A 21,579-nucleotide genomic window follows, 5' to 3' on the forward strand; every position below is an offset into this window, starting at 1 on the left:
CAGGAAGATAAATGGGATTTTAGCACAAATGTTTTAAAATAAAAACAATAAAAAAGTTCAACAATAGAATCAGTAATTCAAAATTATTAGGTTCCCCTTGCTGGATATGTTCATGAGCAGATTACATTTGAATGCCTGCACTGACTGAAGAGTTGAATTCAATGGTCTTAGTAGCCTCATCCAACTCTATGATTCTATATTGCAAATGTTATCCATACAATATACACTGGCAAATAAGAAGTTTGCTGTGGCCAGAGGACTTTGATTTATTATGACTATTGGCTTTGGGTTGTACTGTGTTTTTAGCCTTATTTTTTCAAACCACCCAGAGTCTTGGGAGCTAGACAGTATAGAAATATATGTAATAAATAATTAAATAACTTCTGCTTCTCATAAGCAGAGTTGCAAAATTCATCCATTATTTGTCCTATTGTGTAGCACCTGGGCTATAGAATGCAACAGAAAGCTGACTTTATCGCCTCTTGCATGCATTGCCTTTTACAGGTTTCCCCTGCTTCCTTCTGTTCCTAATTCGCTTCTTTGCCAACTCAGCAGTTGCAACCCCAGCCCAAATTGTGATGGGCCAATAGCAAGGCAAGAGCCTGGAAAGTAGGATGGCCTTGGACACATAGCTGAGAGAGACAAAGGCTATTATTAAAAGGGAGGACAAAAGAAGGCACATATCTGCATATCGTTTGCACATACTGATTTATATCTACAGATAAACATTTTAAAATTTGCACATACTGATTTTTATGTACAGATAAACATTTTAAAATTTGCACATACTGATTTATATCTACAGATAAACATTTTAAAATAATTGCCTTGACTTAAAATGAAATGGTCCAGGAAGACTATGACTAAGTGGCCTGTATGTCTATTCAGTTAGATGTCCACATGCTAACTCTTCTTGGGTGTTCCACAGACTTTAGCATTAAACTGAATAATGCTTCAGCTAAAGAAAACCACACAATCCTATGTTTGTAAGTCACAGTGGGCAACACCTACAGGAGGCAAGGAAGGCCTGGCGATAGGGCCAAGAGACCAAGACACACTAGGAAAGAAGGCTCCTGCCCTCTGGAATGAAGTTCCCCCTGCAGTGGGAACTATCCTCCACACCCAATAGCATTCTGGAGGTCCTCAAAAATCTGCCTCTTCTCCCAGGCCTTAGGCGAAGGTGGCTGGAGCCCCTTATGCATGCTGTGTTGGCTGGATTCGCCATCTTGCTTTTTACCATCTGTTACTTATTTAGTTTCTTGCTGGTTACATTTTTGAAGAATATTGTATTTTACTTTCTTTGTTAAATTGTGAGCCGCACAGAGTCATTTGGAGTCAGGTGAGCCTAAATCAAAGAAATACAAAAATGTTTGAACTTCTCCTTCTAATTCTCTGTCAGTACATCAGATTGAAATGATTATGATTTCAGTTCACTTCTGTTCATCTCTTCTCCTCTGCTGTATGCATTCAGAATTGACTAGTTTTCAAGTGGTTCCTAACAGAAAGACACAATTTAGAGAAGAGTCATGCCTGTGTTTCCTTTCCTAATTTTCATGCTTCCATGGATTTCCAAACATCAAGTCAACCATACTGATTTTGCAATCTTAGATTAAAATATAAAATATATCTTAGCAGATTCTGAACATATGTTAGTTATATTTATAAATGTTAGTTGAATGTCCTAGTCATGTTGGTTTGTGAATGTTTTTATATAATGGCAGAGCAATAGATTCATAATTTTTGTCCCATCTTTAATACTTAGAGATCCCTTTATGGTCTTAAAGCAGAAACATATGTGCTGAATGCTATAAAAGAATACCACAATTTTGTTGTTGTTGTTGTTTATTCGTTTAGTCACTTCCGACTCTTCGTGACTTCATGGACCAGCCCACGCCAGAGCTTCCTGTCGGTCATCAACACCCCCAGATCCCCCAGGGATAAGTCCGTCACCTCTAGAATATCATCCATCCATCTTGCCCTTGGTCGGCCCCTCTTCCTTTTGCCCTCCGCTCTCCCTAGCATCAGCATCTTCTCCAGGGTGTCCTGTCTTCTCATTGTGTGGCCAAAGTATTTCAGTTTGGCCTTTAATATCGTTCCCTCAAGTGAGCAGTCTGGCTTAATTTCCTGGAGGATGGACTGGTTTGATTTTCTTGCAGTCCAAGGCACTCTCAGAATTTTCCTCCAACACCACAGTTCAAAAGCATCGATCTTCCTTCGCTCAGCCTTCCTTATGGTCCAGCTCTCGCAGCCATATGTTACTACGGGGAACACCATTGCTTTAACTATGCGGGCCTTTGTTGTCAGTGTGATGTCTCTGCTCTTAACTATTTGATCGAGATTTGTCATTGCTCTTCTCCCAAGGATTAAGCGTCTTCTGATTTCTTGACTGCAGTCAGCATCTGCAGTAATCTTTGCACCTAGGAATACAAAGTTTTTCACTGCTTCTACATTTTCTCCCTCTATTTGCCAGTTATCAATCAAGCTGGTTGCCATAATCTTGGTTTTTTTGAGGTTTAGCTGCAAGCCAGCTTTTGCACTTTCTTCTTTCACCTTCATCATAAGGCTCCTCAGTTCCTCTTCACTTTCAGCCATCAAAGTGGTATCATCTGCATATCTGAGATTGTTAAAGTTTCTTCCAGTGATTTTAACTCCAGCCTTGGATTCCTCAAGCCCAGCATGTCGCATGATGTGTTCTGCATACAAATTGAATAGGTAGGGTGAGAGTATACAGCCCTGCCGTACTCCTTTCCCAATCTTAAACCAGTCCGTTGTTCTGTGGTCTGTTCTTACTGTCACTACCTGGTCGTTATACAGATTCTTCAGGAGGCATACAAGATGACTTGGTATCCCCATACCACTAAGAACTTGCCACAATTTGTTATGGTCCACACAGTCAAAGGCTTTAGAATAGTCAATAAAACAGAAATAGATGTTTTTCTGAAACTCCCTGGCTTTTTCCATTATCCAGCGGATATTGGCAATTTGGTCCCTAGTTCCTCTGCCTTTTCTAAACCCAGCTTGTACATCTGGCAATTCTCGCTCCATGAACTGCTGAAGTCTACCTTGCAGGATCTTGAGCATTACCTTACTGGCATGTGAAATGAGTGCCACTGTTCAATAGTTTGAGCATTCTTTAGTGTTTCCCTTTTTTGGTATGGGGATATAAGTTGATTTTTTCCAGTCTGATGGCCATTCTTGTGTTTTCCAAATTTGCTGGCATATAGCATGCATTACCTTGACAGCATCATCTTGCAAGATTTTGAACAGTTCAGCTGGGATGCCGTCATCTCCTGCTGCCTTGTTATTAGCAATGCTTCTTAAGGCCCACTCAACCTCACTCTTCAGGATGTCTGGCTCTAGCTCACTGACCACACCGTCAAAGCTATCCCCGATATTGTTATCCTTCCTATACAGGTCTTCTGTATATTCTTGCCACCTTTTCTTGATCTCTTCTTCTTCTGTTAGGTCCTTGCCATCTTTGTTTTTGATCATGCCCATTTTTGCCTAGAATTTACCTCCGATGGTTCTAATTTTCTGGAAGAGGTCTCTTGTCCTTCCTATTCTATTGTCTTCTTCCACTTCTGCGCATTGCTTGTTTAAAAATAATTCCTTATCTCTTCTGGCTAACCTCTGGAATTTTGCATTTAATTGGGCATATCTCCCCCTATCACTGTTGCCTTTTGCTTTCCTTCTTTCTTGGGCTACTTCTAGTGTCTCAGCAGACAGCCACTTTGTCTTCTTGGTTTTCTCTTTCTTTGGGATGTATTTTGTTGCCGCCTCCTGAACAATGCTGCGAACTTCTGTCCAGAGTTCTTCCAGGACCCTATCTACTAAGTCCAGTCCCTTAAATCTATTCTTCACCTCCACTGCATATTCCTTAGGAATATTAGTGAGCTCATATCTAGCTGATCTGTGGGTCTTCCCTAATCTCTTTAGTCTGATCCTAAATTGTGCAAGAAGAAGTTCGTGATCGGAACTACAGTCAGCTCCAGGTCTTGTTTTTACCGACTGTACAGATGTCCGCCACCTTTGGCTGCAAAGATGTAGTCAATCTGATTTCGGTGTTGTCCATCTGGCGAAGTCCATGTATAAAGATGTCTCTTAGGTTGTTGGAAGAGAGTGTTTGTTATGCAGAGTGAGTTGTCTTGGCAAAATTCTATCAGCCTATGTCCTGCTTCGTTTTGTTCTCCCAGGCCATACTTACCTGTAATTCGAGGTGTCATTTGACTGCCCACCTTAGCATTCCAGTCTCCTGTGATGAAAATAACATCTCTTTTAGGCGTGTTGTCCAGTAGGTGCTGCAGATCCTCATAGAACTGCTCTACTTCAGCTTCTTCAGCATTTGTGGTTGGGGCGTATATTTGGATCACTGTGATGTTAGATGGCTTGCCCTGAATTCGAATTGAGATCATTCTGTCATTTTTTGGATTGTATCCAAGCACTGCTTGATTTCTGACTTACAGACTGGTAGACAATAGCTGATATCATAATATCTGGTTAAGGAGGCTTAATTGATTAGTAGCAAAAATTATAAAGTAACCTTAGTAGCTCCTAAGTACCTGCTGCCAGGCTCCTTGCTCCTCTTGACTCCAACTTTTAGAGATTCCTTCATAGGGAGAATAATATTTATGTTTCAAAAGGCTCAGATGACCATAATTTGATGCCAGAAGGCTCTCAAGTGTGATATAATGCAAAAACCACAAAGAATAATAAGATATTAAAGTTTGATGTGGTCTAACCAGTGAACCCTCACAAATACAGAAAAGCTGTCTTCTCTTTTCATCATCTTCTACATACCATTTTCCAACTTTACAGAAACAGGTACAGATCGAATGAAGATTCAGATATTATTACCACTGGTATTTTCAATTTTGTCACTGGATTAGCCTTCCAAATTCTGGCAAACAGACAGATTAAAAAAAAGCAAATACATTTCCTCTGCAGTGCAGCATTATTACAATTGAGAAATAATGTTGTATTGAATTTAATAGCAGTGATAAAATCCTTATTCAAAATATAAAACACTATGAACTGTTCTAAGGAGTGCTAAAATATAAGGTAAAGGTTCTGTTTTCCTCTCTCCAGATTCACATACATTGATCCTTGCAATATATTACCTCATAAAATAAGTGTATATATAGTTTCAGTGTGGAGTGAGCTGGATTGAATTAATCTTGATACAGAGATTCATTCCATGGGGTGATTTGGGTTACCTTGAGATATCGGGGTGATCATAATATGTATATTGAATCTAACCAAACAGGCTGGGTTTTCACAAAGAAGCCACAAAACATTTAACCAAGATTAAACCATTGAAGCTTAGCATGTCATGTGATTCCAGCTGCTAAGTCTTTACCTGATCTGATTAAGCAGGTTGTATGAAACCTGCAAAGCTGAAATATGTGTACCTTTTGGCCAGGTAGTCCAATCAGATGTGATAAAAATAGCAATGCTGTATTAAATCCTTCAGAATCAAGAGCTTGAATTGTACACTGCAGATTACAGAAAATGCAGAAATTGAAACAGTGCTGTAAAATTCCCTGACTTCCCACTGCTATGAATCAGGGCAGACCTACTTGCACTGGGTTGCAGCAGTTTGTAGAATGAAAGCATTAATGGCAACTATCAGATTCTTATCAGATAGAAAGCAGCACATACCTTGTAAGAAGGTTTTGTGAAAAACCCATTCAACAATGGCTTTTTGGGGGGGGAACCCATGGTTGGAGAATAACTACTTTAACAGGGGTATGAGAACAGGTCCACCCAGTGGGGAGATGGTCTGTCCTGACTCCCAGGAAACACTCTGAGACAGGGAACTGTTCTCTAATGTTTATTGCTAATACATAACAGTAATCCTAACAAACTGAACAAGCGTGGGAAAAACCCAGCCATATAAACCCCGCAGGTTAAGGCGGTCCCAATCTGTGCCTCTTGGAATGGCTCACCAATTCCTCAGTGCTACGCATGCGCTTAACAGTCTGGAAAGGAGCCCCCTGCTCGCCATCCTTACTCATGACATGGTCAGTGGGCAATGAAGCTCATCTCCTCACCGCTCCACTGCTTTTATTGACTCTGTGCTCCCCAAAGGCAGCGTGATATCTGACTGGCTTGGATGATGCACTTTGAAAATGCTAACGGCTTGTCCAGCGTAGTTCTATCACTTACGTCTGATGGAGGATCATTTGAGCTGTGGAGTATATTGATTTATGCTTCATTCATCTGTACTTCATTTCCCTCTTTATTATTTAGAAATAGCTCATTCATTAGTTTATTTGTCATATTTCTCCACTGCCCATCTCGTGTACAGCGACTCTAGAACTACAGTAGGATTACATTGTGAAATAAAGACTAGTGCTGTGACCCTAGAGTGGAGGCAGACAATAGAAACCAGACAACCGTCCTTCCTTTGAGTGTTAATGGAATGGTGTAAAAGGAGGAAGTATGCGGATACAATAAGTGCTATTGTTTACACAGAACAAGATGACAGTAGGACAGAATCCTTATAGTGTGAAGGAATGCTGGGGCATCATAGAAAGGTTACCCACCAAACTCTTGTCAAAGGCATTCCAGTGCAAGGATCACACTGATTTATATTTTTTAAAATCTTTCTTCTGTAGTGTAACAAACCAAATATATAGATAACCTGTAATCTTGCTTTGTTCAGGGCTCTTCTGCAGTTCTTTGGCGAGGAGCCCAGTGGTCACTGTAGCTGCCAATAAATTTTACTTTGTTGCATCTATCGCCAATTGCTTTTGTTCCTCATTTAAAGTGGGCATTTTTTCCCACAACAGAGGGCTCTCAGAATAGGCAAGTCCAAGCTTCCTCCACCCTCCACCTTTGCATGGAACTCCCCTTATCCATCTCCTTTTTACCCCTATGAATTTCAAAGCCATCAGAGAAGTATAAGCTACATATTTCTTGACTGTTGGAAAGGTAGAGATGAACAATCTATGACATGCGATTTTGCCCTCCCTAAGATTGTGTTTTTAAAAAGGATTTTATATTTTCAGGCATTCTCTACTGCAGGTTTTTAAAATGGGAGAGCTCTAAGGAATGAACACAGGCCCAGAAAGTAACTTTTCTAGAACACCTGTTTTCCACAGAAATCCAAATTTTTGGGAAAGGGAATCAGAAGTATAACCTCCTGGGAAGAAAACGTGTACACTCTAAGCATTTTTTAAAAGATGATTCCAGTGATCCCTGCTGTTTTTTTTTCAAAAAAATTCACCAACAGGCAAAATAGAATGAATAACTATTCCTGATGATTAAAATAGTCAACCATTCTTAATGACTAAGCATATCTAACATTAGTTAGTTTTGCCAGGTGAGAGACAGAGACAGACTGCTGTTGGCCTAGATATCTTGTTCTATGAAAATGTGGCCAAAATGTATTCCCTATAAACTCTATAAACTCTTTCCACTGTTATGAGTATATCTCTAAATATAATCATTCCTTTTAGGACTTAAGCAAAGGATTATAACCCCAGAATATGCACTTTTCAACAGTGTTAACATATATGACCTGGCTGATATCAAAGTATAAATATAATCAGTACACAGTACTTCTTGTACAGTACACATTGAATTAACACATAATTAGAAGAATGTTAAGAGTCCGTTGGACTGCAAGGAGGTCAAATCAGTCAATCCTATGGGAAATCAATCCTGACTGCTCACTGGAAGGACAGATACTGAAGCTGAAGCTCAAAGACTTTGGCCACCTAATGCAAAGAGAGGACTCACTGGAGAAGACCCTGATGCTGGGAAAGACTGAAGGCAAAAGGAGAAGGGGACGGCAGAGGATGAGATGGATAGATAGCATCGCCGATGCAATGGACATGAATTTAAGTAAACTCCGGGAGACAGTGGAGGACAGGAAGGCCTGGTGTGCGACAGTCCACGGGGTCACAAAGGGTCGGACAGACTTAACGACTGAACGACAACAACCTGATACTAGTTGTGACTGATCTAGATGTAGACTTTTCCAAGTCATCGAAAACATGATCTTTAAATAGCTATGCAAACATAGATCCAATCCAACGAATTAAGCTCCTTTCAGCTCTATGAATTTCAAGCCTGTTCCACAGTTGGCAAAAACTGGAGATGAGCTGCTCTCTGCAGGGCCCTAAGGAAAGAACTCTCTGCCCCAAGAGGTCAGGACTTCTATTTGTGTCTTCCTCTGTGAAGTCAGCTTCTAAAAACATTCCTACGTAAATACTATTTTTTAAACTTTTAGAGTCACTTTAAATTGGCTCTTGTCTTTTTCCTCCTGATACTGCACTATTTTTCATCTGATAGTCTTGTGCTAATTATGTTAGTTTTTCATCATATATAATGTATATAATTTCTTAGCCACTTTGAGCAACTTATTTTTGATGAGGAAGGGCAGGGCAGACACTGTTGTGTACATCAAACACAAACAATCAGAATGTGCACTTGCAGTGAGGTGCATGTGAGCATGTACCCATGGAATGTGGTGGGCTGGGTCCTGTTGGCTCCCACTAGGGGACTCCCAGCCCTCCTCACAACCCTACTATTATCTACCCACAACTCATAGGAAGAGCTGCCTCCATAATGCTGCTGCCAACCCTTTCCCCATAGAAATCCCTCTCTGCCCTGTTTACTCAGAAGGAGGCAAGTGGCAATTCTCTTTCCATCAGTAGCTTGGAAAATGTAGCTGGGAGGGAGTAAATGTGTGCTAAAGGCTAGTCGTCCTTTCCCCCTCTAAAGTGAAAGCTATTGATTCATTAAGCATTCAAGTCTTGATTATGCTTATCAAGACTAAAGAACTAGAAGGAAGTTGAAAGGCAGAAAAGAAGAAATAAACAATGGTTTTGGAAGAGGTTGATTTCGTCCTCCACTCCCACAGCCAGGATCTTTCATACACACACCCAGAATGAAATTCCCCAACTCCAGTCAGTCCATAAAATAAGATATTCTAATCTGCATCTTAGCGTCACTAGTCCCTGCAGCATCTTGCTGAATGATTCCTTGGTTTCCAATTTGGAGCTCTATGGGTAGGGGTTCTCTTCTTACCTGACTTTCAGCCACCTTAAGAGACCAGTTCTGGTAGGAAGGAAGATGAAAGGCAAAAGCAAATTGGGGTTAGCCCTCTCCTTTTTAAAAAGCTCTCCTGAAATAGGAACCTTCCCACTCCTGACTGAGTTGTTTTAGAGATTTATTTTTGTGGATTTCAGATGTCTCTATAGCCTTATTTGGATTGATGGGTATAGATTTGCCTTTCATTTTTTTCAATGCCTGAATCTCTTGCCATGGAATTTCCCTATCCCCAATATCACTACAGCAGTTAATTATGAACACAGGTCTGCTCTGATAGAACATATTAATGTTATATAGTACAGCATGGCTTTTGGTAATGGCACAACCATTATAATCAATCCAATTTATTCCCTCATAAATGTGTTTAAGTCTATAGCCTTCATTACTCATCTTTTGCCATTTAAAATATGCAAATACACTCCCTGAAAGTCTATGATTTGGGTGCCCTCTCGGACTTATGTTGGGTGCTGGATGAGCAGGTAGAAGCCGTGGAAAGAGGAGTTTCACCCAGCTTTGGCTGGTATGCCCATTAACAGCCCTACCCTGAGTGAGAGGATCTGGCAGCCATAACTCATGCCCTCATACCACCAGGATAAACTACTGCTGTGTTCTCTTCATGGGGGTCCCTTTGAAGACCACTCAGAAAGTGTAATTGGTGCAGAAACAGCTCCCCGTGTGCTGGCAGGTGAGACCTTCTGCAGCCATATATCATCCAAACTGCAGGCACTGCATTGGGTTCCAAGAGGTTTCTGCATGCCATTAAAGTGCTGGCTTTGACCTTGAAAGCCTCCATGACGTGGCTCCTAGATACCCGTATGACCCCCTTCTCCAGGTAGAATGGATCCATTCAATATGCTCATCCCAGTTAGGAATGCTGGGTCTCCCTTGTGTAAGAAAAATGAGATCAATAATGACCCAGAGGCAGTGTTTCTCAGTGGGGGACCTACTTTGCAGAACAGCCTTCTCCTGACCCTTGTGCTTTTTTGAAAAGCAGTGAAAACAGAACTATTCCAGAGAGCTTTTGAGGGTGGATGTCACCTGGATTATAATGAACTATCGTTTTAGCTGCAATGATTTGGTATGTTGTTTTTATGACTGTGTTGAACTTTGTGCATTATTACTAAAAACCATCATGAAACGTAAGATTTAGTGGTATACTGATGTGATAAATTCATCCAAATAAATCTGTAACAAAAGAGGTCTTTTAGTGGGAAAGATAACTTTATAAGATATCCAATATTTTATGCTGACAAGATGTCATTCTTGGGATCAAATCCTAAATATCCATACATTCAGTTGAGACCCACGACAACTGAATAAAGAATAAATAACATTATGCTGCTGGAGAAGTTTATAATCACAGTGCTGATCCTTTATTATCATTTTTTAGGATCAGGCCATTTTAAAAAGTGCAGATTAATTGCTTAGAGAAGCAGAACCAAGTTAACTATGTCTGTTGTTTATTAGATGTAGCTGACTTTTAGTTACCTAAGAAGTGCCTTTTATTCTTGCCTTTGCCAATTTCTTATGTGGTCACAATGTCCTGAGCAGGAACGCCATTTCAGGTGGATGAGATGAGAAGGAAGTAATGATGGGGGTTCAGGAATCACATTTGTTTCCTTTGCATTTTAAAGTGAGATTACTTAATTTTGCCTTTTCAAGAAATTTGCACTTCCCTGAATTTTGCAATGCAATTCTCCACTCAAAAACCAATGTGTAAAAAGATCATAAGAATCATGATCCAGCACCCTGCTCAGTATAGTTTAAAGAAGAAGTGTATATATTACTGAAACAAATGTAAAGATTTTATATTTAATAAAATTATTAGCAAAAATGTGCATATTAAGCTACCTTGAATGCAAATATTAAGAAAAAATGTGCATGAAAATGCAAGTGAATTTTCAAGTCAAGGATTATATATAAAACTTAAATGAAAGTGAGATAACCCAGCTTTTGCAAAAATGAGAAACTGAAAGAAACTGTGCTTCAGGCCACATTTTATTACTTCACAGGAGTGCTTATGTTTTTGATTATTTCATTGGTTCTTTATCCTTAGGGATGTCTCATAAACAGCTGAATGGACCTTAAATTGTACAACTTTTATATGATAATTGTTTTTTGTTCTTTTGCAGTGCAAGCCTCATTTATGTAAAATTATTTCTTAACTCTTAGCTTCACTTCGCTGAAGCGGTATTCACATGTCAAATATAACAATCGTCCATATTTTGCTTGTTAATGCTGAAGGAATAGGATTAATGCTTAGGTTATAACTCTTTAAATGGCTGCTCAGACCTTTATTGTGCTGAAGTGGAACAAAAACATAAAGATTTAAACACTGGAATTATATTGTATTATTTACTTAACATGCATATAGATGCATTATGTGAACATGTGAATGTAACAAATTCCTTTAAAGTGGTAGATTGATGTAAAATCCCGTTTACTCTTCTTGGGTCGCATCCTGAAAAGCACTTCCTCTTCTCAGCTGAGCTCTCCTTCATAATACACAGGTGATTTAGGGAAGAAAGGAAAAGGCACAGAATTCAGGTCCTGCAGCTACTGTTTGAGATGGAATTGCAATCCATCTTTCTTAGGCTCAGGAACACAGCTCTGCCTTTGGATAGTGGGCAACGATGTTCTAGAACTTTGAGAATCGATAAAGGCAAACTGCTGGTGGAACGGTGAAAAGGGTTTTCAGCTGCCCCCAAACTCCACAACCAGTGGCGAGCATACCTTTTAACAGGACAAATGCAAATGTGATGAAAGGAAGGGAAAGACTAGTGGGAACTTCTCTCTGACTCTGCCAGGTTTCAGAGACATTGAAGGGTTGTCACCAGAGATGGATTAATCGTTTTCATAATCACAGAAGGCGGAGGGGGTGGATTTTTCTTCCCTTGAAGCAGACCTAACAAAATAATTCATGTGAAGCTACCATTAGCAATCAAAGGAAATGTCTCAGTGCAGGTAGCAGCATCAAAGGACTGCTTGTGTCAAGGTTGGAGCAAAGGAGGAAAGAGCCAGATTCCTTGATCCCACCTGCTGCTGTTCCATTAATCAGCAGCCACCTCCACCACCAGCAAAAATATTATTTGCTTTTTTAAAATCATGTAGAGACCTTTAACCTACATCAAGTTTGGTCCTTGGCAGCAATTAACAGATATCCTGCTGCTTCCATAAACCTCAAAATTAAGCAAGGCCAAATCTGTGCCTCCCCCTGTCTGTTCATTTTTCCTACAACAGGGACCTCCAACCCAAAAGGAAGCTTTTCCCTGGCCCAGCCTGAATCAACACCTCTCACAAGATTACCTGGCCAGGGCAGGGGGAGGATTTGGCTGGAAGCCAAGGCAAGAGTAAGCCACCACTTTGGCCACTGATGAAGAATTGCATCAGCATCATTAGTCAGTTTCCCTTGATAAAACTAGAGGATTTTTTCTTCCAGCACAAGCTGGCTCCATGTCTTTGAGTCAGTGAAACATTCATCTTTTTCATCCTACTCCATTTGCATGGTGCCCAATAAGGTACAGTCTCCTCTCTTTCCAAGGTATTTGTGGACCACAGGCTTCCCATCTCAACATGACCAGAACTCCTGCCCGCACTGTAACGCTATGTGGGAAAGACCTTGGGAGACTGGGGAAAGAGACACAGCAAGGGAAATATGCAAGACAGCATAGCCTGCAAATGGATAGCGGATGGAGCAAGAGGCTCAGAAGAGACTCTCCCTAGTTTCTCGGCCAGAAAGGAGTCAGGGGGTGGGGAGAATTATACTTTCAGACTTGCAAGATTGATGCCAGTCTTGTGGAGTAAACCAGATAGGAATCACAGCCGTATAAGATAATTCTGCTTTATTGACAGAATCTTGCAAGTCTGAAAGTATAATTCTCTCCCTGCTCAGTCTCCTTTACAGCCTGAGAAACTAGGGAGGGTCTCTTCTGATCCTCTTGCTCATCTCAGTATCCAGCTGTGGGCTGTGCTGTCTCTTATCTGACCGTTCCCTTGGCAGCATCTCTTTCCCCAGTCTCCCACGGTTTTTTCCGCATACTGTTATACCCACCCTCCAAAAGACAGTCCTATTACCAGTGATGTATCAAATTAAGAATCCAGCTCTGGACACATTCACTATCTAGTGACATATAGTGTGTAGATGGAGATCTAATCCTGATGGGTTTGATTCAGTTAGCTAAATGAAAGAACATCATATAACTGCACCCTGTATCAATCTAGAATATTCTTACCCATATCTGTGCTGCCAATCAAAATTTGATTATATTTTGATCTCCATTGTAGTACAGATCTTGTGCCAGTTTATTTGGCACCTGATTGAGCAAGATGACATTCCCAAACTTGAGGTCAAGCAGGTTGCTTGTACTAAACTCTTCCATTATCTTCATCAGGTCCTAAAGGGGTTTCCAGAATGTTTACAAGCTGATATCTGTCTCCACCTCAACCAAAGTTTACTTCAAAACTGCAAAGCTTTCCAAGGGGCCAGTAAAGGGTGTCTCCGAGCGTTGGCTATGAAGTTTAAGACTACTCACGCACCTCCTGGGGACACACTAGTCCACTGTGGTGATGTTCTGACTGCACTTTACTTCCTTTCCCGAGGCTCCATTGAAATTCTTAAGAATGACATGGTTGTAGCAATTCTTGGTAAGCATTCAGAAATAACATAAAATCTGGAAATATTTAATGGTTTGCTCAGTAATAGTTCCTTTTTGAGAGCAGAATCAGTATTGTATATTAGAATGAATGAAAAGAGAATATGCACCAGTATCATACTGAATGCAACATGAACCTTTTTTTTCATAAAAGGTAAATTATGCAAAATTTAGAGAACAGGAATATGTTATTAAGCAATTAAATCAAACCCCACTTGTATAATGGTGCTGACTCCCAGAAAAGCAACTACTGCAACTTGACAAAATAGGATTAAGCTCAGATTACATTAGGATCAGATGTACATTAATACTATGCTAGTGGAAAAATATGTGTCCACTGTATAGGTATGTCCACTGTATGTCTACAGAACTACAAAATGCAGAAAAGGCATAACAATGATGTAACTTCAGTGCTCACCCTTTAGGGATTGCCAGCAATTACTCCCATAAACTACCCACACATGGAGGAATCTGATGAAGGCATGATGGCAGGAACATGTTCCCAGCATGTACCCTGACTTCAGAACTCTAGCTATCCCTACTGTCAAGAGTTTGAATCATATGCTCCTCACAAAGTTTTACAGGATCATAAATACTCCAAGAACATTAACTAGAAAAAGACAATGGAAAAGGAAGAAATTAGAATCAGCTGAAATCTGATGCAAAACTGCAGTTTTACCACCAGAGCTAAAAGTCCAATGAATTCTGTTTAGGCAATAACCACCATCTTGGGAAAATGGCAGCCATTAAGTAAATATGGGAAAGACTATAATTACAGTGGATTATGTTACTCTATTGCATGTGCATTGATTCATTAGTGAGGTTTCCATAAAAGAAGCTTTTTAAAAAATGAAAATAAATAACTGGTGGTTAAATACTCATTTTTTTAGACATTTGTGTCTTTTTTTTTTTAAGTTTTCTGGGAGAGGGGCAAATTTGAAATCTAATCATTACTGTACTTTTCTTTCCTGTTACTGTTGCAGGCAAAAATGACATTTTTGGAGAGATGGTCCATCTTTATGCAAAACCAGGAAAGTCAAATGCAGATGTGAGAGCACTAACCTACTGTGACTTGCATAAAATCCAACGAGAAGACTTATTAGAAGTTTTGGATATGTATCCTGAATTTTCAGACCTGTTTCTCACCAATTTAGAGCTCACTTTCAACTTGAGACATGAACATCTAAAAGTATGTGAATTACAGTGTTTGAATATCCTCTCGCTTCTGAATAATAATGAAGATTTTTAGCTTGATGAAATTAAGGCAAAAACAAAATCAACAAATGGTCTAGAAAGATAAATATTAGCAAAGGAAAAAAAACCTGTTAAATTCTCCCCTTTTGCGTTGCTTATTCATTTTCATGGTGAGTGACTAAAGCATGAAGAACATGCTGCTTGATCACCCATACATAGATAGACACACAAATGCATTTTTAAACAAACAGCAATTAGATATTAATATCCAGCAGAGAAAAGAACAGCAATTATATTATATGACATTTTTAGAAACTAAGCACCTAATAGATAAATAAGATTAGCCATGGCTCAGTTTTTCCAATAATGCATCCACAATCGGAAATTCAATCTCAGTAATCTCTCTCTCTCTCTCTCTCTCTCTATATATATATATATATATACACTGTATATGTATATTTAAAAATGTAATAGCTCTAGATTACTACCTAAATTTTCCTGCTAACCATATTTTTCTCATCGCCTACAGCTTCTGCTTCAGATTAGAATATATGAAAATACATTTCTTTTTCTTCTTTTCTGTTTCCTTCATATCAATCTGTAGACCCAATCCAGGCAGGGATGCCTATCCATACAGCATAGTAACTTAAATGTTTCAGGTGGCCAAATTTGGATTCCAATAAATAGTAAAGCGTTACTGTTGTTTAGTGCTGTTTCGATGTTCTTCCTTAGGCACCCAAAATTTAAACCATTTCTGCTCATATATAATGGCTTCCTCTTGCTCTTCCGCCATCCGCACCTTTATCAACCTTTGGAGTCTCACATGGTTTGATAAAACTTCTTGGGTTGTTCCTCTCCTGAATTGGTGTTCATCTGAACATCCCATCATATCACTGTTTTCCAACTTTTCCCCTGCTTGTTGAAAATAGAAGAGAAAGAAAGGTTAACAGTCAGCATTATTTTGAATGCCAGTTGTTAATCAATTAAGTGAGAATGCAAAAGCAAGGCTGGCTATACTTCCCACTTCCACCTGTGGCCAGCTGCTGAGGAACACCCCACCTTAGGTCATGTGTCCAGTTCTGAGCATCACATTTAAGCAGAATTCAGAGGAATTGGAATAGGAGAAGGGTAGTGAAGACAATTAGGGGAATAGAAACTAAGACCTATAGAGAGAAATTGAAGGAGCTTGGTATGTTTAGCTATGAGAAAAGCCAACTGAGAGGAGATATGATAGTACTCTTCAAATACATGAAAGATACCACATAGAAGATCAAGACCTTTCTCATTTCAGTATGCAGAATGCAGAAATACTTAATTTACATTATAAAAAGCAGGTTCCAGAAGAATGTTAGAAAATGGTACCTAGCAGTAACAGCAGTCTGACAGTGGAACCAATGACCCAGAAAGAGGGCAACCGCCCTTCGTTGGATGTGTTCAGGCAGATGCTAGTCAGCCATCTATTGGGGATGCTTCTGGTACGCTATATGTGTGGTTCTTGAGGATGTAATAGGCTCCTTCCAACTCTACAAATCACAGGAAGATTCTAGGGAAAGCAAAGGTTCCTAACTTTCTCTTTAGTCCCCATACAAGAGGAAGAGTAGAAAGAATTGTAGGGAATTTACAATATGAATGCAAATAATATGATGAATGAAGGTCTTATAAGGTGAGCATTACATTAAATATCTTCTTAAAACCCATTATTGAGGAGCACTTAACTAAACACCTTCACCTAGTTAAATCTGTAGAGTAACAAGACAACATCAAAATTATAATTAAATGGCTGATAAATGAGTTAGGTTAAACAAAAATTCAATAATCAATTTGTAAATCAGATTTCTCCAATGTGGGTTCTCTCCACATCTTTAGACAACATTCCCTAGAATTCTCAGCAGTGCCTATGCTGGCTAGGGAATTTTAGAAGCTGAGGTCCATGCACCTAGAGCAGTGTTTCTCAAACTTGGCAACTTCAAGATGGGGAATTCTGGGAGTTGAAGTCCACACATCTTAAAGTTGTCAAGTTTGAGAAAACACTGATCTAGAGGATATCCACATTAGGGAAAGCTGCTGTAAATGGTAATCTGTATTTTACTAAGCAATGCATTTACTAAATAAATTTATCCAGGTAATGGTTATTTTAGGGAGCTAGTTTGGTGTAGTGGTTCAGGCATCAGGCTAGAAACCAGGAGACAGTGAGTTCTAGTCCTGCCTTAGGCATGAAGCCAGCTGGGGGACCTTGGGCCAGTCTCTCCCTCTCAGCCCTAGGAAGGAGGCAAGGGCAAACCACTTCCAAAATCTTGCCAAGAAAACTGCAGGGACTTGTTCAGATAGTCACCAGGAGTCAAAAACTGACTCGAAGGGACCAAAAAAAAAAGGTTGTTTACCATTTAGAAAGGCTGACTTGTAGTTACCAAATGACCCACATCTAGTTTGGGACATATCATTCAAGTGAGGACTTGAATTCTTGTCCTTAAAAGACAGGTCATAAGCAAACAAAGCTAGTGTGTCAAGGGAGAAATATGGAACTTTTACCCTAAAATGCTTGGTTTTGTATTTGTAGGAATGTACAGTATGTGTCTGAACATTGAAACCATCTGTAACACTCTACTTGCAGCCTGAATGTTATCAGTAAACATACTCCAGATAGGTTTCTTTAATTTTTAATTTTTCTCTAAGAGTTTTTGCCTACATCTTTCCTGTGTTGAGAGGAAAGATGTAATCAGCCTTTTGTTTTCTACCTAATATCCTGTGGTGTTTTTCTTTCTTTCTTTTTTTGGTGAAAAATGACTATGTATGTCTCAGAATTTCTTCACAAAGAGCAGAAATAATTAAATGTTAGCATAAAGGGCAGCCACCAAAATAAAAGCTGCTTTTTCAGCTATGAAAGTCATATCTCCATTTGGCTAAATGATAGAAGGAAGAATTAGAGAGATAAAACAAAAGAGCATATAATTTGTCTGATTTATTGTTATGTAGATCAACTTTTATTACTGTTATTGTGTAATTAAACATCATAGCTAATTATAATCTACTTTTACATTACTGTCTGAAGTAATAAACATTCCATAAGGGATTGTTTTCAATTTTTTCTTCACTAGCTTGTTTCTGAGAACACGCTATTTAAAAAAGAATAAACAATTCTAAATAGTTACTCAGAGAACAAGATGTAAAGGGGGCTTTAATTAACATTCCAGTGCTTATATTAACATTCTTTGTTTTAAAGATACATCTGCTCTTCAATATCACCCACACATCTAATATAAAATTGTGAGCCTTACTCAGAAAAGGAATTGCTACCATTGTTGTTTGCATATATACAAAATTCTGTGCGTTGGAATGCTCTACTCTTCCCAGCAGAAGTAGGAGAGAAACCTTTCCGCCATACCTCTGCACCCTCCACACCCCAACCTTCTGTGGGGGCGGGGGGAAACTGACCCTCCAAGAGTTTAGAAAGAGGCACTGGGGGCAACAAGAAGGGTTACCTTCCTTCCCTACTTTCTAGGATCAATAGCTCTCCATGGTTCAAAAGCTTTCTGTGAATAGAAGGAACCCTTCCACCTCTGGACGGTAGAAGCCTGGATCCATCTGAGAGTAAACTAGTGAGCAGTTGTTTAAAATAAAATCAGATGTCTCTGATCTATCATATATGGATGTCTCACTTTTCAAGGCTGATCTCACAATGCGGCGACAGACAACAAATGATTCGGATGGTGACAGTGGTAAACTACGAAGGAGGAAATTGTCATTTGAAAGTGACATGGATAAAGGTAAGGATGCCTTTATATATTAAATGATGTTTTTTGCAAGGATAATCACATAGACACATACTAATTGTTGCCAATTTGTCTAAGACTGGTGATGGTCATAATGTGCTCAAACTTCTCAGTACCTTACATAGATGGTGCCAATATCTTTTTATCTGGCAAAAATGCCTATTTGACTTGCATTTCTTTTACTGCATTTCCATACCCATTTACCTGGGAATAACTTCTATTGGATTCAATGGTGATTATTGCAAAGTAGACATTATGTACGATTTCAAGGTTAATGAAACTAAACAGGCCTTTCCCCTTATTGCACTATAATTCTACTTTGATGTACTTCTGAACTGTTGGTACAGCATAAAACGTATTTTCCAAGTTACTTGCATCCTACACAAGAAAGCTTTTAGCTCAGTATCTTATTGTTGAGAAGTACTATGTAATTTTTTCATCAAAGGCCCTCTGTAGAGCATGAAGCCAAAAGAGACAACAAATCTGTTGAGAAAATGCCTTCATGAAAATTTAAACTGCTCTTCACCCACATTCAGAAGTTGTTGACAGAGATTACTTCCCTGGATGACCTTCAGTTTATTTTATTATATATATATGTATGTGTGTGTGTGTGTGTGTGTGTGTGTGTGTGTATGTATATGTATATATATGTATATATATGTATTTATGTATGTATGTGTGTGTGTGTGTATAAAAATAACACGCTGAAAAAGAAACAGTAACTTTCCAGCCTATATCCAGTATGAATTTTTAATAGAAATTTTTCAGGGTGTTAGATGAATTACTTTTATGACTTCACTCAGAGGAAGTGCTACACCCCCACTGATCTACTAAGAGCAGTGGAAGTTTGCAAAACTTAACTCTTTGGTTTGGATCCAGACTTGCCCATCTGTACTAAATGGAAAGACACATTTCATTTGCAAAAAACAAACAAGATCCAGTGAAGACTCTGTTGGAATAGGGGTCCAAGAAAAAAAACTCAATCTCCAATATTCTTTGGAGCGATCCTTAACTTCCCTTTCAGAGAGCACATAAATAAATAACCAAAATTTCTCTTGCTCTCTCTGCCTCCAGGAAGTTCAGTCTCACATGTTTTGCTATTCTCATGTTGGTTTTTGTCCACTACGCCATGAACAAAACAAAGTATTTCACTTCTATACAACCTTTCATCGTTTTAGATTGTATTGGAATGGGGTACAACATAATACAACCAGGTACTGGTTTTGACCTATAAAGCCCTTTATGGTTTGATACTCAGATACCTGCAGGACTGCCTGCTCCAGTCAGTGTTGGCCTTACTGTTTAGATCAACCAGGAGAAAATGAGGCATATCCTACACTTTCAGGAAGTTTGGGGGGCTGAGACAAGGCAGTGTTGTGGAACAGCCTTCTTGGTGAGGTCAGGCTAGTTCCCTCTTTGCTGTGAACCTTGAAGACTGAGTTGCTCCAAAGAGCTTTCCCCTGGTTATGTTGGTTATGTTGCTATCTCAGCTCTTCTTTATCTTTATTCCTATCTTATTTTGTGTGGTTTTACCTTTGTATGGTTGTATTATGGTTGTTTTTATCTTTCTACTGTGGGTGTTTTTATCTGTAGCTTTTCTGCACAAGCCACTGAGAGTCTTTTTGATTGTGGCAGCATAGAAATATGTTCAATAAATTAAATCAATCAAACAGTCAATCAATCAAATGCAGGGGAACCAAAAGCAGCACATTAAAACTAAAATATACTAGGTTAAATAAAATGCTTGGCCCTTGAAAGATAGAGATGGTGCTCTTGACTTTAGAGAAAGGTCTTTGTCTGTAGCACTCCCTCTTTTAAGTGATCTTTGTAATCCCAAAAGAGATTATTTATTTGTTCATTCATGTAGCCATCAAGTGAGGAGGCAGTGCTTGTTTTTATGGATAATCAGAAGTTTAATTTATTTGAAAAAAGTATATTGCCGCCTGTATTATATAAAATTATCCTAGGTGGCTAACCATCAGATATAGACATATAAAATATACAAGGTAAAAAACCTTTCATGCACCACCAACCCCATAAGGCTATCCTCCCAAATCACAGATGCTGGGCTCACCTCCCATCCTGGCCCAACACCTGAGGGAAAAGCCAGATCTTAACAGCCTTCAGGAGAGTACAGAACATCTGTACCTCAGATACTATCTAATATTATTCAGCCAGCCAGTCATTTTTAACTTTATGGTGGGATAAATCCTTGACCTGAGGGGCTTTTAAATCTTAAAAAAAAATGACACAAAGGAGACCACAGAAAAAGGAATTAACCAGAAGGGAAGACTGTGATTATTTCAATGAACAACATTTAGGTTTAGTTGGTTACAGTAGAGATACGGGTTTTCACTCTGTCTCTTTGAGATCCTTGTTATGAGATCATTTTATATCTTTTTACTATCGGAAGTTGAAGAGGGGTAGTATCTCTTTGAAATCTTATCTTTCTTCTCACTAGTTTCTATAGCAACTATTTTTACATTGGCTTCATACAAAATGTGGATAATGCACACAGCTTTTATCCTTTAGCATTAGTACCTCAGCCACTTAATTTGCCGAGAATAAGACAATTAATTCAGCACTGCAAGTTTGCTTCATAAGAAATGTTTGTTCAGCATTAAAGTAAGGGTGTAAAAAAAATCAAAATCACACTGCAGACTTCTTTCACAACAGAAATATTATTTCAGATGTTAGCAATAGTTTAGCTTCTCATATTTCATGTCCCCTTCAGGTTCTTTTTAATTCAGCCATTCTTCAAATTTTCACTAAAGGGGTTTTGTTCGTGTTAGGGGCTTGATAATTTTTCCTGTGACTCAAATAACATCAGTTTTTTAAAAATATATATATAACTTTCTATTCCTTGGTTTTTTAAAAGAACTTTATTAATTTTCAAGGTAAGT

General features: G+C 39.0%; 1 protein-coding gene across 1 annotated transcript in view; it reads left to right on the forward strand.

Moving 5' to 3' along the window:
* KCNH7 (potassium voltage-gated channel subfamily H member 7) overlaps positions 1 to 21,579 on the forward strand; it is a 325,788-nt gene that overhangs the window by 273,052 nt on the left and 31,157 nt on the right. The window contains exons 9-11 of the mRNA XM_063318289.1: positions 13,452 to 13,704; positions 14,696 to 14,901; positions 18,571 to 18,670. Coding sequence (XP_063174359.1) covers positions 13,452 to 13,704; positions 14,696 to 14,901; positions 18,571 to 18,670 — 559 coding nt within the window. The remainder of the gene's footprint in view (positions 1 to 13,451; positions 13,705 to 14,695; positions 14,902 to 18,570; positions 18,671 to 21,579) is intronic.

Source organism: Candoia aspera, chromosome 1 (assembly GCF_035149785.1).
Source record: "Candoia aspera isolate rCanAsp1 chromosome 1, rCanAsp1.hap2, whole genome shotgun sequence".
Lineage (NCBI taxonomy): Eukaryota > Metazoa > Chordata > Lepidosauria > Squamata > Boidae > Candoia > Candoia aspera.